Source organism: Scyliorhinus canicula, chromosome 21 (assembly GCF_902713615.1).
Source record: "Scyliorhinus canicula chromosome 21, sScyCan1.1, whole genome shotgun sequence".
Lineage (NCBI taxonomy): Eukaryota > Metazoa > Chordata > Chondrichthyes > Carcharhiniformes > Scyliorhinidae > Scyliorhinus > Scyliorhinus canicula.
This window is the reverse complement of record NC_052166.1, coordinates 61,085,140-61,102,701: the sequence shown is the minus strand read 5'-3', so window position 1 is coordinate 61,102,701 and position 17,562 is coordinate 61,085,140. Positions and strand designations below refer to the sequence as shown.

The 17,562-nt window shown below is 48.2% G+C and overlaps 1 protein-coding gene across 16 annotated transcripts in view; it reads right to left on the bottom strand.

Moving 5' to 3' along the window:
• Nucleotides 1-345: 345 nt before the first annotated feature.
• Nucleotides 346-17,562, bottom strand: part of LOC119955849 (dynamin-1) — a 263,367-nt gene continuing 246,150 nt past the window's right edge. For 12 of the 16 annotated variants that reach the window (XM_038782469.1, XM_038782474.1, XM_038782486.1 and 9 more), the window contains 2 exons: nucleotides 8,608-8,648; nucleotides 346-818 (listed from right to left, as the gene is read on the bottom strand). In XM_038782469.1, coding sequence (XP_038638397.1) covers nucleotides 8,627-8,648 — 22 coding nt within the window. In that variant the 3' untranslated portion in view covers nucleotides 346-818; nucleotides 8,608-8,626. The other 4 variants (XM_038782470.1, XM_038782484.1, XM_038782485.1 and 1 more) reach the window with 3 other exon arrangements.

The following is a 17,562-nucleotide window of genomic DNA, read 5'->3' as shown; positions in this document are numbered from 1 at the left end:
CATGACTGCAAATTGGGCGAAGAAAAACGGGGTCGAGGGAGGGAGAGAGGGAACGGTTCGAGCAATCAGAACAATTCCCTGCTTAAGTCGGCCCATCTCTCGGTGAACTGAACCAACACATTCACATTTATTTAATTCGCTCAGAATGACTGTAGTGAAAGTTCTCTCCTCCTGAGAAGATGGCTGGGGGAGTTCACATGGGATCGACGGATATGAAGTGCATCATTGAGCCACATCAATCGTGACATTGCCGCACAAAGTTGAGGTTTTATTTTTACACGGTTAATGCTGTCTTTTTCTCAGCTGAGCTTTGACATTTCTTTCATGAAGACAGAGACCCTTTTCATTCCCCCCCCAATAAAAAGTTAATAAATAAAGTCACCAAAGCATTTGCATAGCCACCGTGGAAATAAATCAGATTGACTTCACCTAAGTTTAGCTGGCGGAATTACATCATGGAAGCGTCAGCAGGGCCGGTGAGCTAAGGAATAAAATGCTTTTCACTAAATCTCCAATGTATATTTTTTATAATGTGTGCTTTATAAATACATTTACATACATATACAAATTGACAATGCACTTGACTAGCGGAGGGACCACATTATAAGAAGACTATACATCTATTCTACACTGACACATAAAAGAGGTGGGGCGGGTGGGGAAGTGCGGCCTGGGTGGGGGTGGGGGGGTGACCCCCTTGTGTATAGCAGCCCCTTGCCCCCCCCCCCCCCACTCCGCAACCTGCTCTGAAATCTAAGAGGCTGGCCTCAATCAGTCGGACAATAGCTGGTCGGATAGGCGAGATGGGAGGTCTCCTGCTGCGGAAGGGAAAAGCACCACAAAAGAAACAAAAGCCAGAAGCAGGAAAGAAAGAACAAAACACAAATCAGTCGACCACCGCCACAGAATGCAACATTTCACCTGCCCTGGCTCACAAAATGGGCCACCGACTGATTGGAGAGACCTTTACAAGTAAAACCCTCACTGTCAGTTTGAGCGATTCCCCCCTTTGCTAGCGCAGGCCTCTCTCTTCTTCTTAATGCCTTAAAGGACTCTTGTTTTTTTTTCTGGCCGAGTCACACCAATTCTGAAGGTGGATATAGAGTTGAGGAAAATAAGTGATAGGTTATCGCAACTGTCTGAGCGAGGACCTGCTCATAACTTTGCGTAATCCACTGGCTGGACCAACTTCTGGTCCATCTCTTTTGACGACGGGTTGGCGACAAAGCAAGGAATCATGGTCATTTTGGCAACAGGTCGGTTGCAGGTCCCATGGCGGACTGCTGTAAATTGCACCGGCCTGTCTTTCCCATCCAGGTGGCTGACTGTTTTTTTTAGATACAAACTGCAGAAATCTTCTTGTCCCAGCAGCTAGACACCCCAGGGGAGACATCTTTCATGGGCACCCCTGACAATTTCCCCAAGGAACGCAGCATTTGTTCAACGTGCTGGGCTGGAGGGGAGAGGAAGGTTGGACACTAGCTCAGACTGACTTACCCTGGGGTGAGCGTGACAAGTAGAGTGTACCCACAAACCTGGAGGAACCCATTATTCTCATTGACAACATTAACATCTGGGGCAAAATAAGTGGAGCACTGGGTCGTGGGCTGCTTGGCACAGATGCATCTGGTTCAAGTTTAGGGCAAGGGTCAAATTCAGGATCCTCGGGTAAGCCAACCCTTGGATTTTTCGGCGAGTTATCCTGGGATCATTGACTGGGATCAGTGTCCATTGAATATCAGCAGCCCCCAGCATCTCACACCTACAACCAATCCACTTAATCGTGCGCAGCCTTGCATGCAAGCCTGAAAATGTCCCACAGTATCAAATGCACACTAATAAGATTAAAGGAGCCTGATCAATGGAATAAAACACCAGCACATACATTAGGAAAGAATTTGCAGCCTTAGGTTGCAACTAATTAGTTCAATTAAACATGTCACTATCATTTTCTCTCAGACGCTGACCGCATATCTGCAGATGTAATTGCAAAGAGGCAGTATATAGATGCAGATGAAAGGACAGATTCCTGGGGACTCTGTAGGTAATGGTGGAGGTTGGCAAGAAAAGCCACTGCTGGAGATACTCTGGTTATGACTGTATAAGTAGAGTGGAACCAAGTGAGGGTGGACAACAAGGGTGGAACCAAGTGAGGGTGGTTGACCTTGTCAAAGGCATCAGAGAGATCGAGGAGGGATAATGTGTGACAGTCACAAATCTAATGGAGAGGGGGCAGGGAACTGTAGAGACTCATGGAGGACATTGCAGGAAACATGGGCAAGGATTTGAGAGGCTACAACACATTGGGCTGGGTTCTCCGGCGATGGGGGTCTCCTGACGGCATGGGGCTGCCCCAGAATGGGAAAACCCATTGACCAGCCATTGAAACAGAGCATCCCGTGCTGAACCACAAATCTGGCGCAGCGGGACGGAGAATCCAGCTCATTATCTTTGGGGAGGAAGGGGAATTTGGAACTGGACCAGTAATTTACAAGGGCAGAGAGGTTAAGTTTGGACATTTTGAAAGGGAGGAAATCGGCACCATTTAAAAAAATATCCATCCTCTGGATGTGGGCATCAGTAGAAATGGCAACATTTATTGTCCATCTCTAGTTGTGCTTGAGAAGGTCTCAAAACCACTGCAGGCATGTGAAGAACTGTTAATATTGTCAATATTGTTATAGATTTCCAGAACTGTAATTTGCGACAATGAAAGGAATTATCATATATCTCCAAGTTTGGATGGTGTGGGATTTTGAGGGAAGACTTGAAGGTGTTTCCATGCAAGCCTACAATTGTCCTTCCAGGTGGTGGAGTTGTGGTTTAGAAGGTGCTGCTGGAGTAGCATTAGCGAGTCGTTACAGTGCATCTTGAGGACAGTGAACGAATCACAATAGCAGGAGGGTCAGGAGAGAAAGGTAGGTGATCAGCAGCTTATTGCGAGTGCGATCAGGGGGAACAGGACATGGGTTTTCTCGAAGAGATAAGCTGGACAATGCTGGGTGGCGAGATGGGGAGAGAATGGAGAAGGAACTGCAAATTCAGGGCTAGGCAAGGTAAAGTCGCCATAGTCCCAGATGACCATGGGCTGCTTTCCCCTTCGAGGGGGGAGAGCTGACTGGTGATGGTTTAACCCGAGGATCATCACACCTCAGGCGAGGGGTCGAGGTTGAGAAGACGGGGCTTTCACGAATAATCTCGATAGCCCTGGAAGAAATTGTTTCGCGGTTAATTTGATTGACTTGAGCGCCAGTCAAGGAAGAGACCTTTCACCTTTCTGAGGAGTTTTAAAACTGAATTTGCAGGGACAATAAACAACACAATTATTGAAGTATTACAAGTGGCATTTGTCAAAATAATGAGTCAATCTAAACAAAACAAATTGTGAGTGTAATCACTCACTTATTATACTGGCCTCATGATTTTATAGTCAGGAATGAAACACCATTAATGTGCATTTGATACCATATTCCAAGTGCTAATTAAGATCTCGGTTCTCCCTTTCCCGAGGCAGAATCTGATTTGCAAAAGAGCAATGTTTGAAGGAAAGTGAGAGTGGGGGACTTCTGCTGGATTCAGCTGAGTGAGATCACCGCGGGGGGGCGGGGGGACGGACAGTGGTTCCCCTAGCCTAGAACTAGTGAATCTTTCTGGAAGGCCGGAGCAGGAAAGGGGTGGGAAAATATCAAAGTTATATCTGAAATAATGGATCTCCACTGAGCATATTATTTAAATGAAGGGAAACTACAGAACTCTGCAGTACAGGTGGGATCTGAGTGCCCTTGTACATGAATGTCACACAGGCACAGCAAGTGAGCAGGGAGCCAATAGGAATGTTGGTCTTTATTACAAGGGAGATGGAGTATGAAAGGTAGGGAAGTCTTGTAACAACTGTCAAATGAGAATACCTTTAAGAAATGGATGTTTATCAGTGATGTCAGAGTGTGGGTGGAGTTGGGCTGTCTGTCAGCTTTTTACTTTTGTTTTAGGCTGTTTGCTGCAGGGTGTGTTTTAGTTTCGTTTGCAGAGCTGGATAGCTGCAGTCACAGCCAGAAGGTATTAGAGTCTCTCTCTGTAACCTAAAGACTGTAAATCGATCCTGGTGATTTAAAACTAATAACAGCAGTGACTTTAACCTGATGTGCTTCTGGTAAAAAGTGTTTTAAGTGGATGTTAAAATGAAAGCTTAAAGGATTACTTAGTGTTGTATTCTTTGGGGGTTATATTTGAATTAATGGTTGCTAAGATATCCACTGTATGTTTTAAAAAGGTTAACTTGAGCTCATAGAATAAACATTGTTTTGCTTTAAAAAAATACTTTTCCATTTCTGCTGTACCACACCTTGTAGAGTGGGCCGTGTGCTCCCCATACCACAATCTATTAAAAGGTGTGGGTCAGGTGAACTCCATGATACACTTTGGGTTCTCTAAACCCTGGTCCATAACACAACTGTACAGGGTACTGGTAAGATCGAGTACTGTGTACAGTTTTGGTCTCCTTACCTCAGGGGTGACACATTTCCATCAGAAGCCGTTCAGAGAGGGTTTACTGGGCTGGTCCCAGGGACGAGGGCTTTGCCCTTTGAGGAAAGGTTGAGCAGGTCGGGCCCACATTCTTTGGAGTTCAGAAGAATGATAGGTGGTCTTATTGGACAATACAAGACTGAGGGGGTAGATGGTGAGAGGATGCTTCCCCTAGTGAGGGAATCCAGAGCCAGGGGATATGGTTCCAAAATAAGGGGTCCCACATGTACGATGGAAATGAGGAGGAATTTCCTCTCAGAGGATGGTTAGTGTTCGGAATTCTCGTCCATGGGGAGGCTGTGTTATTGAGTATATTCAAGGCTGGGTTAGGCCGATTTTGAATTGACAAGGGGGTCAAGGGTTACGGGGGGGGGGGGGGGGGGGGCAGGCAAGCACAATCAGGTCAATCATGATCTATTGAATGGTGGAGCAGGCTCGATGGGCCGAATGGCCTGCTCCTGCGCCTATTTCGTAAGTCCACTCATGATGGGCGAGGATTGGGGCAGCAGGGTAGCATGGTGGTTAGCATCAATGCTTCACAGCTCCAGGGTCCCAGGTTCGATTCCCGGCTGGGTCACTGTGTGTGGAGTCTGCACGTCCTCCCCCTGTGTGCGTGGGTTTCCTCCGGGTGCACCGGTTTCCTCCCACAGTCCAAAGATGTGCGGGTTAGGTGGATTGGCCATGCTAAATTGCCCGTAGTGTCCTAAAAAGTAAGGTTAGGGGGCGTGTTGTTGGGTTACGGGTATAGGGTGGATACGTGGGTTTGAGTAGGGTGATCATGGCTCGGCACAACATCGAGGGCCGAAGGGCCTGTTCTGTGCTGTACTGTTCTATGTTCTATGATTGTAGATTTGTGATCTATAAACACATGCCCGGGGCTCCTCTTTAACCATGGCTCAAATGTTATGTGTGGACTGTTCTGTAAGTCCGCACCCAGTACAGCAACACCCCCCCCCCCCCCCCCCCCCCCCAACCCACTCGTCTAGCTGCACACTAGTTATCCAGAGAATTCACATCGATAGAAAGACAGAAGCAGAGCACGGCAGTGCAACTGTTTCATTTCGGGGAAAGCCCTGGTTGTGTTTTTTTTTCATTGGCCCCTGTGCTTAGCAGCAGTCTCTGGAGGCCACAGTGCTGTAATACAGAAACATGCTTTAAATCGCACAGTCACCACATTGTCATATTTGTCACTCCAACCAGATTGTGCAAGGTGGGAGTCAGCAGCGGGCAGCCAGTTTGCACAAACACCATGGTTGACTTCAGTCCCGGGCCTTGCGGGAAACACGGGTATATACCTTCACACCCTTCCAGCAACACATTGAGAGAGAGAGCTAGATCATACAGTGGACATGTAAATAACATGCATGCATCATGGGGTAGGGGGTTTGTGAGGGGCAGTGGGCAATGGAGGGAAACGACTAACGGAAATGCAGTCAACACAACACAACGAAAGTCAGGAAAGTTGCCATGAAGGCTCAAATTTACATTCTATTCTCAAAATGGGCCCATTATCTGAGGAAATGCTCTCCTCTCACGGCCAGCCACTCGGTAGATATTGTGTGAAGTGACGGCTCCTGATTTTTGTCTCTTCCAATTGTATTTGGTCCTCTCATTTAAACTTTGTTTAGGGAGCACTTGGGGCATCCAGAAGGCACCATGTAAATGCAAGTTCTTTTGATCTTCTGTTTTCTCTTACCAATGGGTGGCTACTTTTCCCTTTCGATGGCTCAGTTACAGATGAAATCAGCAAAACACAGCACTAGAGAAGGAGTTGAAATTGGGATCTCCTCAATCAGTGCCTCGCAGGGTGACAAACTCTTTGAATTCTTATGAATTAAAATAAGGGACTCTTCGGCTGTGGGATCAGAGGGGGGGGGGGGACATTGGTGACCATGGTTGGGAGAGGTGGGGTGGGGGGAGCGGTAGCGTTGATTGCTGGAGACCACATGAGCCGGGTGGGTGTTGGAGGGATGCTGAAGGCCGCAACTCCCCCTGGTTGCCATTGACCACACATTGTGCAGACTCCCAAACAAAACAGAGATCCTCAGTCTCCCACAGGCCATCCCAGAAATAAGGGACAAAAGGTAAAGGCACAAGCAGTCAAATTAAAGGACAATCCCTTAAAATGCAGGATAATCAGCCACCCTGGTGCCATGTTCCAGATCCCCTCTCAGCTGAGCCTGAACCCCAAAATTCAGGAGATTTCTGTCACCCCCAAAATGTGACACATCCATTTCCTACGCTGCCTGGGAAGTGACTTGTCCTGTCTAGACCCATTAACTGTACGCCATGTTTTCCCATTGCCATGGTACAGTGCAGCGGGCAGTGAACTGTTTTCCTTTAATTCAACTGGTTGTCCAATACGGAGTTGAGTAGGCCCCGGGAGGAATCCCTGTTGGAATGATTCAATATTACCAGGTGGAGGTGGATTTGAGACCAGGAAGAGGTCAGCCATGATCTGATTGAATGGCGGAGAAGGCTCGAGGGGCTGAATTGCCTACTTCTGCTCCTAACTCCGATGTTCCCATGTCCCAGCCGTCTGCTCATGGCGATACTTTATGTAAAGCAATAGTGTGGTTCGAATGCCGATCTTAATGCCAGTTAATTTCACTTTCAACCTTCAGGGAAATGGGTTGAAATGGTTCAAAATTAATTTCACACGATCCCTTACAGTTACCATTTGCGTCGCCCGGTGTTGAACCCCAAGTCTCAATGATAGAAGCCAGGTTCTAGCACACTGGGATTTCTTGTTTTCTGAGCAAACGGGCAACGTTGAAGGACAATTTATCATCAACCGAGTTAAGATCACGCAATGTGTTGCCATCGTCTCCACAGAGCAGCTGGTCAGGCAAGTTGAGCCGATTGCCAACAGACAGTGGAAATATATAATGAAGTGGAATTTGTGATGGAGATTAGGCAGCAGCTTTATCAGGTAAGGGAGTGGTGCCAGAGGTGATAGGGGAGCTGTTGGGTTGGACCACTACAAGGATGGGCTCAATGGCCTTTTCTTGTCCTTGACTTTGTCTTATGTTGTGTTCCTGGTGTACGCATTACACCACTAAGAGCTAAACAAGAGGCACAGATCAATTCACTGACGGTGTAACAGGTACATTCACAATACTCTGAGATACAGACAGGATTGACCTCACATGGAGAATGCACTGGCACGGTATTCACAATGTTTCTTTCCTTTGGTACCAGTTGACGCTTGTGAAAGTTTAAGCTCTCTCTAATCTTTGCCGGTTGCTTGTGTGTTAACAAGCACCATATGGACCAGCCTGTAGGCATCCTGAACAGGTGAACAGACTTGACTCCGAGTTTATCATCTCATCCCTGGCAGATGTTAAGATGCTTGGCATGTTAAGTGATGTAACTGGGGAGAGATGCTTTGAAGGCGTTTCCAAACAGCGCCGGTGCACAAATGAGCAACTGTTGCCATAACGCCCCAATCCTCCAATGCACAAGTTCCCTGGGCAGTGGTTTTTATTGATTGCACCATTATTGGGGTGCATCAGAGTGGAGAAATGATCAGGTTCCATAACCTGAGCTCTTTTCACCCATTGCGAATGGATGAAGAGGAGTGTGGGAGGGAGGATGGGGGGGGGTGGGAAAGGTAAGGAGAGTTCAGAATGAGCCCAACTGAACTTCAGCCAAGCGTGTGCACAGAGAAAGCGGAAGAATTAAACGTCAACGGCTACCAGAGAAAATAGAAACATTGATGGAGGATAGAAGCAAATATGCGTGTTATAATCAACAAGGTTTATTAATAATGGTATTTTTGTAATCCTAAAGCGGTGTTCACACACTGTACTATCACGGGGAAGGGTGAAATAGCCCAGTGGAAGATAGGTTTAAAGGCACTGCCTTTATCGGCAGTGAGTGGGTCGCGGCAAAGCATACCTGACACAAAGATCTTTTCATGACGCTGTCACACAAACTACGACACCACGTCATATATTTCCTCCCCACTGCTCGTTAAACACAGTGCCCTTTTAATGACTAGGCCTACACAAGAGGTGTGTGGAGCGATGGGTCATGCAAAGCACGGCGGAGGAGGTGGTGTTAATGAGCAGTGGCACGTACCAGTCTAGGGTTAATGTCCTCAAGGGTCACTTATTGTTATTCTGAAAGATAATATCAAATAAAGATGGCAGAGTGGCTAGGTCAAAGGTTACAGATCATGAAGACAAAAGCGCACACGAGTAGCTCTCCCTTCCTCTGGTTAATTTCCCTTCGCACAAACAAGCTCAAACCAAAGCCCTCACCAGCCAAAGGTACAGGTGCCTAAAGAGGACAGACATTCATTGCCTGGACCAATGTGATTCACCAACCTTTCATCACAAGCCACACTCCCAGGCAGTGTCCTGCTCCAAGGGTACACGAAGGGTGCTCCCAATACGCTGCCTGATAGTGTGACTGCCTGCGCCTTCGACTCCCCAATTTCCAGCCTTGGTCAGATGCCCAGGTTGAGGCCAATCACTCTCCCAAAGGAAGGTAATGAGAAGGGGGCGTGAGAGATTGGAGGAACAACAGGCCTGATAGTACTATCAAACTATCGTTCCTCTTGCTTTCACGTAGCTTGTTCACCTGCTCTCTGGTCACTGGGGTGGCCCTGCCTCCTGATATGTTCTCACTCGACAGCAAGAGACAGGCTCAGAAGGCACTGAACCACAGTTTCTGTAACATCTCCCAGCCAAGTAGACTGTGAAAGAAGCCCCAGGGATTTACAAGCGAACGGTGATATGTTACAAGTACCCTTCCTTACCCCAGCAGGCTGTGGTACGAATCTCACTGGTCTAGACATTGCTTGCCTTTTTTTTGCAAGTTTTGGTGATGTGTGTCAATGTTTCCTTATATGGCGATGCACATTACATAGCAAGGCAATTTACAGAACCTGCATGTTTGTCCCCTGTAGGAACCCATACTTGTCCTACAGCAGTTCAGTCCGGGTCAGTTAGAACCCCTGGCGGTCCCTGCAAAAACAAAAGTTTGGTTATTACTAACACCGATAATCTTCAACCCTTTAAGAGCAACATGTTTATTTTGCCTTTTCACCAAAGTTCACCAGCCCCTCCCCACCCACCCGCTAACCACACTCCTCCATCTCTCCCGAAGGCATTAATTCCTCCAGTGAGAACAAACTTCTCAAGCCGGCCTGTCCCCTGTCGTCTTGCCGGAGTAACGGAGACGTCTATGGTCTATTGATCTAGAGTGTGATCCCTGAAAGGGCGCTGGAAGCAGATTCAATATTAACGTTCCAAAATAAATTGAATAAAATGTTTGAAGGGAAAATAAATAATTAGGGAAAGAGCAGGGGGGGACGATTAGTTGGATTTTTTTTTATTAGTTTATGGGATGTGGGCCTCGCATCACTAATTGCCCTTGAGGGGCAGTTAAGAGTCAACCGCGTTGCTGTGGGTCTGGAGTCACATGTAGGCCAGACCGGGTAAGGACGGCAGATTTCCTTCCTGAAAGGATATTAGTGAACCAGATGTTTTTTTAAGATAATCGACAATGGTTTCACGATCATCATTCGACTTTTAATTCCAGATTTTTTTTTAAAAACTGAACTCAAATTTCACCATCTGCAGTGGTAGGATTTGAACCTGGGACACCAGAGTATTACTCTGGGTCTCTGGATTACTAGTCCAGTGATAATACCACTATGCCACCTCTCCCCCCAAATAGTCCTACCAAAGGCATGATGGGCTGAATGGCCTCCTTCCGGGCTGGTTCTGTAAATGATTCTAAGTGTAGGCAGGTGCTTTAACTCGAGGCGATACTCTGTCGAGCTTAATCCTGTCCTCGCCTGATGTCCTCATCTGCACTTCGTGAGGGAGCGCCAGACTGCAATGAGGAGTGGGAATGGTGGTCCTCTCCCTGATGCCGGCCATTGGACGCAGCTGCGGAGTCCCTAGCTCCACCCCCCTGAAACCAGGAAGCCCGCTCTGACCGTGGATTTAACCTGTGACCTTCCTGCCTGAACGCCTCAGCTAGTCGCTCGATAAAGTGACCGACTCAAGTGGGCTCAGCAATGCTCAAAAAACATCAAAGCAAGCACATCAACACAGATTGTACAAGTCAACGAATGCATTTCAGCACAGATTCCCGAACACATCAGCCTGATTTGTCCGACTGTGAAATTATAACTGGGTCACAGTTACTGTAAAATGAAGAGTTTAAGACACAACTTCATAACATGTTTTCATGTGTTGTGAGCAACCCACGTGACCGCATTTAGAACCGAATCAGTTCGGGTCCCCCAACTCCCCCCCCCCCCCCCCCCCCCCCCCCCCCCACCAATTGCTTCACCTTGTAGAGGCACTGACTCAAGGCCATTGTCGCTGGTTGCGCCCCATGTACTTCACCCCCTCCCACCTAAGGGGACTATTCTTCATCTCAATGCGTTACCTGAGCATGAGGTGGAGCACAGGTTCCCTAAAGTTGTCCTCGCCCATTACCCAGACTCACACACACATGGGCACACGGGCAATGGTCTCGCTCACACATACACAATACGGACCTTCTGCAGGGCATGTTGGAAAACAGTCAGATTTATTTATCCCTCTAATCCCACATGGAACGTAACTGAACAGACGGGTGTGTGGAAGCAGCTTCAATGATAACTCTCGAAGGAAATTGGATAATGGAAGGTGGAGGCGGGGGGGGGAGGGGGGTACTGTCGAGCTACTGGGAATGAGCAAGGGACAGGGGGTAATTGGGTAAACTTTCAAAGAGCCAACACAGGCTCTTAGGGCCTCCTTCTGCATTGTACAATTCTATGTTGTTTTACACGGCAGTAACATTGTTGTTCCTCACCGTCATCCTTCCATTGGCTGTAAACCTGGGTTAACCTCCCCCTTGTGCCCCAGTAGAGGCAACACATCTAATGTTTCCTAATTAAAATACGAGGCCTGCGGAGGTATTTGCTGATGGCGACAGGGAGTTCAGAGGCTGTTTGAACCTAGCCTCGATGAAAAGGGCCCAGCTAACTCTGCCAAAAGTGGCTCCCATTTGGTCTTAGATTTACATGTGCCCATATGGGCAGCACGGTAGCATAGTGGTTAGCACAATTGCTTCACAGCTCCAGGGTCCCAGGTTCGATTCCCAGCTTGGGTCACTGTCTGTGCGGAGTCTGCTCCTGTTCGAACCTGGGACCCTGGAGCTGTGAAGCAATTGTGCTAACCACTATGCTACCGTGCTGCCCATATGGGCACATGTAAATGCGGAGTCTGCACGTTCTCCACATGTCTGCGTGGGTTTCCTCCGGGTGCTCCGGTTTCCTCCCACAGTCCAAAGATGTGCAGGTTATGTGTGGATTGCCCTTAGTGTCCAAAATTGCCCTTAGTGTTGGGTGGGGTTACTGGGTTATGGGGATAGGGTGGAGATGTGGACCTGGGTAGGGTACTCTGTCCAGGAGCCGGTGCAGACTCAATGGGCTGAATGGCCTCCTTCTGTACTGTAAATTCTATGATTTTATATCCACACTAATTGTTACTTGTTATGTGGACTGAGCGTCAACACTATGTCACACACTGAGGGCGGAATTCTCCGCTCCCACGATAAATCGGGAAGGCCGTCGTGAACTCGGCTGAGTTTCACAACGGCCTCGGAGGCCGCTCCTCGCACCTAATTCACCCCCACCCGGGGGGCTAGGAGCGGCACTCCATAAATCTCGGCCGCCGGGCCTTGCGTCAAGGCAGCGCGCCGAGAATGACGCGACGGCGGCGCCTATGTGACGTCAGCCGCACATGCGCAGGTTGGCCGGCTCCAACCCGCGCATGCGCGGCTGATGTCACGACGGCTAACGGCTCAAACCCGCGCGTGCGCGATTGCCGTCTTCACGCAAGACGTGGCGGCTTGATCTTGCGGGGCAGCGGAGGGGAAAGAGTACGTCGCTTTGAGACGCCGGCCCGACGATCGGTGGGCACCGATCACGGGCCAGTCCCCTCCCGAGCACGGCCGTGGTGCTCACTCCCCTCTCCGCCCCCCACAAGCTTCAAACGGCCCTTTGGCGCCCGTGTTCACGACATCAGCGACCAGGTGTGGTGGCCGCCGTCGTGAATCGGTCGGGAACGGCAGGCCGCTCAGTCCATCCGGGTCGGAGAATCGCCGGTCGCCGTGAAAAACGGCGAGCGCCGATTCTTCCGTGCGGGGGGGGTGGGAGAATCACGGGGGGCACCAGGGGGGTGTGTCGTGAGTCGCCCAGCCCTCCCACGATTCTCCCACCCGGCGTGGGGAGCGGAGAATCGCGCCCTGAGAGTTTCAGGGGCAATGGGCTGTGACCAGAAGCTCCCTTTATATAAAACCACATTTCAACGCACACTGAATGCCACTAGTCATTTATAGAATTGCAGAATACTACAGCACAGGAAGAGGATATTCGGCCCTTTTGGCTCATGCCAGCCCTTTCGAAGGGCAATCCAGTTAGTCCCATATCCCAGCTCTTTCCCCATAGTCCCAGCAATTTTTCTCCCTCCTTCAAGCACCTATTATTGCAAAGCACTTTTTCAGTGCGTCTCCCCACCCCTCCATGAGCTTCGGACTTAATGTTAACATCTTCAAATGCCGCAAGAAGGTATATGGGCAGCAGTTGGCAGGTCATGGACAGGAAAGGTAAATTGAAAACAAGGTGTCGTTTTTGGGAAATGTCAAATGCTGGCTGTAATCTGTGTCAGCTGCAAACACTTGCGGTGTAGGCAAATGGCATGTTGGCCATTGTAATAGGATTGGAACACAAGGACAAGTAGTCCAGCTAAAATTGTATCGGGTTTTGCTGGGTTCGGGCGTACCATACAGTTATGGTCTCTGTATCCAAGGAGAGATATACTTGCCCTGGAGATGGTGCAGCAAAGGCTCACTGGATTGGTCCCTGCAAAATGAGGGCTGTGTCATGGTGAGAGGCTGAGTAAATTGGGTCTATATTCTCTGGAGTTTAGCAGAGCGAGAGGTGAGAATGAGACGAGAGTGAGAGACGGCACGGTGCCACACTGGTTAACACTGCTCTTCACAGTGCCAGGGACTAGGATCCGATTCTGGCCTTGGGTGACTGTCTGTGTGGAGTTTGCATGTTCTCACCGTGGGGTTCCTCCGGGTGCTCCGGTTCCCTCACACAGATTGGCCATGCTCAATAATGTCCAAAGATGTGCATGTTAGGTGGGGACACAGCGGGGAAGTGGGCCTAGGTCAGGTGCTCTTTCATAGAGCCAGCACAGACGCGATGGGCCAAATGGCCTCCTTTTGCACTGTCGCAATTCTATGGAAACATTCAAGATTCTGAAGGTTTATTGCAGGGTTATACCCCCTATAAACATGCGGGTACAATCTCAGGAGTTGAACATTTAGGATTGAGACAAGGAGAAACTTCTTCACTCGAAGGGTTGTGAATTCATGAACTTCTCTGTTGTGTTGTGGATATTTAGTTGTTCAATATATATTAAGGCTGAGATAGAGCGACCTTCATTCACTCAGGGAATCAAGGGATGTGGGTGGGGGAGGAAGAAGGCGGGCAGGAAAGTTGAATTAAGGTAAAGGGTCAGCCATGATCTTATTGAATGGCAGAGCAGACTTGAGGGGCTGAATGGTCTACTGTTATGCTCAGACTCTGAGTAAAACTCCTGCAACCCAGTCTCACCATTTTAATCATAAGGGCACGACAGCAATGGGTCATTTTTCATTTCCATTTCACACAACAACAATCCTTTTGCCCCATTTAGGCTAATTTGGTGCTTGCTGGTATTCAGCCAAGGATTGAACGATAGTTGTCACTTCTCGGAGATCAGTTCCACTGACAATCACAGTCAGGTTGTTCAAAACACTCTTCACTCAGGAGTCAGCCCAGAGAGAGGAGGAGGAGGAGATCTTCATCCGCTCAGCCTGGGTAGGGTTCAACCAAATCCCAGGAGAGTGAGGGCAGCCGACTGCATCACCCACTTCCCCGGTTAATTGCAGCTTGCGATTCACTTTTTTAATAATAATCTTTATTATTGTCACAAGTAGGCTTAAATTAACACTGTAATGAAGATACTGTGAAAATCCCCAAGTTGCCACACTCCGGTGCCTGTTTGGCTACATTGAGGGAGAATTCAGAATGTCCAATTCACCTAACAAGCACGTCTTTCGGGACATGTGGGAGGAAACCGGAGCACCTGGAGAAAACCCACGCAGACACGGGGAGAACGTGCAGACTCCGCACAGACAGTGACCCAAGCCAGGAATCGAACCTGAGACCATGGTGCTGTGAAGCAACACTGCTAACCACTGTGCTACCGTGCCGCCCACACTGAAGCCTTAGCCCGGGAGTCGGCAACCTTAGTAATAAGAAGCATTTTACACTTAGTCAATAAATGATTTTAAACAGCCTCAAATGCCAACCAGTAAATACGTGAATGCATTAACTGCACTATAAAAATATTATTTATATGTATTTTGTTACCTATTCATTGGGTTATTTTTTTTCTTGCAATACCAATGTTATTGCTTTCAAAACAAGAACAAAATATGAAGGTTTCATGGTGGCCAGAAAATGTAAAAGCAAATGAGGATGAATGCCAAAAACAGGAGACAGGCATATTAATATCTGCATAAATAAGAAGTGGACACAATAAATGTGAAATGTAAATTAAAGAATTGACTTAATGCATTTTCTGCGGGTTTGATTGAGCGAGGTTGGGAACCACTGGAATCCTTAAGGAGTCGCACCCATGTCCGGAACCGTAGGTTAACCCTGCCTTAGCCTAATAAACCCCACTTCCTCACAAAGCGAGAGTGTTTGGATTGGGGTTTCATGTTAACATGGGAGAGGCAAGAGCAGGATTATACATTTCTGCAAAAACACAGGCTTTAAACTTGGGTAGGTTGGTTCCATCAGACTGACCAAAAGGTGGCAGTCTAGCAGAGGGAATAGCGGGACTGGGAATAAGCGATATCAGAGAGAGCTGAGTAATTCAGGTAGGTGCGACCGGTACACAGTCAAATTAAATCACGGTCCACATCAGGGTGTGGGTGAGCTGGGGTGCGATTAGATGGGCGATTTGATATTCCAACTGTACAACACTCTGGCCAAGACTTGGGGACTGCCCTCGTATTTCATGACTTCGCTGAATACCGCTCTCACACTGAAAAGTGCAGGGAAAAGCTGGTTGAGCAAGCCTTTTCACAGGTTTTAATGGCCATTCATCTCTTGCACCATCAATGCGGCGGTGGCCAATGCCCAGCCATTGACAAGGAGATCCAACATTGCGCCAGTTCAGCCTTCTACAAACTATGCAGCGAGTGCTTGACAACAAGTCATCAGGCAGGGTTTCCCACACAACCCATCGCATATTTCATGGCGGCAGAGGTGGCCCAGCCATTGGCTGATGATGGGATCTTCTGGTCACACCATCGTCAATGGGGTTTCCCGTTGAATGAACCCGTCGCTGCTGGAAAACCGGAGCCGGGGATGCGTTGTCAGCAGAACCGGAAGATCCCGCTGATGTGACGGCCGGAAAATTCCGACATTAGTGCACGGAGCAGTTATCATCACCACACCCCTGTACCTCAGTGAGACCTGGACTGCTAACCAGAGACAGTATGAAAGAAATTCCATCAGCAATACCTCCGTCACGTCCTCCGGATTCAATAGGAGGACCATTAAGCAAATGCCAGTGCCCTTATTGAAGCCAGTTCCACAAGCATTTGGGCAAAGCTCCTGCAAGATCAACTTCAATGGACTGGACTTCTGTGTCCCCATGGCTGAAAACTATCACCCCCGCCAGGTCCTGATTTCCCAACTCTCAAAGAGCCAACATTCCAGGGCAGGTCAAAGAAAATGCTTCAAGGACACACTGAAGTTCTCCTTGAAGTGCAATAGAATTGGCATTAAATGACTGAGAGGAGCTTGCTTCAAGAATGGCGCGAACCTGCCCATCAAACTGCATCACATTTTGAGTAACAACAGCTTAATAGTGAGGCAGAGCAACAGCAGAGAAAGATTGGATCGGGCTGGATTTGATTTATTGTCACGTGTACCGAGGTACAGTGAAAAGTATTATTCTGCGTACAGTCCAAACAGATCGTTTGTGCATGAAAAAACATTGGACCTACATAAATACACAATGCAAATACACAGACACAGACAACGGGTGAAGCATAGATTGTAGTACTACTCGGTAGCGAAGATGTGTGAAGAGATCAGTTCAGTCCATAAGAGGAGTCTGGTAACAGCGGGGAAGAAGCTGGCCTTGAGTCTGTTCCATGTGTGTTCTCAGACTTCTGTATCTCCTGCCTGATGGAAAAAGTTGGAAGAGAGAATAACCCGGGTGGAATGGGTCTTTGATTCTGCTGCCCGCTTTCCCCAGGCAGCGGGAGATGTAGACAGAGTCAGTGGATGGGAGGCGGTTTTACATGATAGACTGGGCTGTGTTCACGACTCTGTAGTTCCTTACAGAAACGAGCAAATCCTGTTCTCCGGATCCACTACCTAGTTCTCATGTTCTTATCATCTGCTCACAATCTGATTTAGCTCATCGTCTCCAACATCCTTCACAACCTGGGCAGGATTGTGCTTCACAGATCGTCATCTAATTCTCATCAGTTTCTAGGATGGGCCTGAGTGTTGTCATATGATTGAGAATCATTTTGGATCCTCTGGATATGAAGGGCGTTCCATACGCAGTCAGGACTGATGGCACATTTACCGAAAAGCGAGTTACAAGACAATGCCGTCATTTATATGCAAGTTGCGACTTAATACACCAGGTTTAATTACAGCTGTTTCTGAACTTGAGCACAGTAATCACTTGTGCGTCTAAAATGGGCCAGAATCCACGGTAAAGAATGACAGCAGTCAGCTTCTCAATAGTCATTAAGGACACACCATTCAATTTTACAGCCTCTAACAACACCCCACTCTGTGTAAGAAACTATCTCCTTCATCCCCTGCTCCGAGGAAACTTCTGCTCCTCACCACTACTGGCATCCTTAATGCCACATTTGGCTTTATCACCATGGCAACACCTCTCCATAAGTGGACCATTCACAGAAAGGAGCACAGCA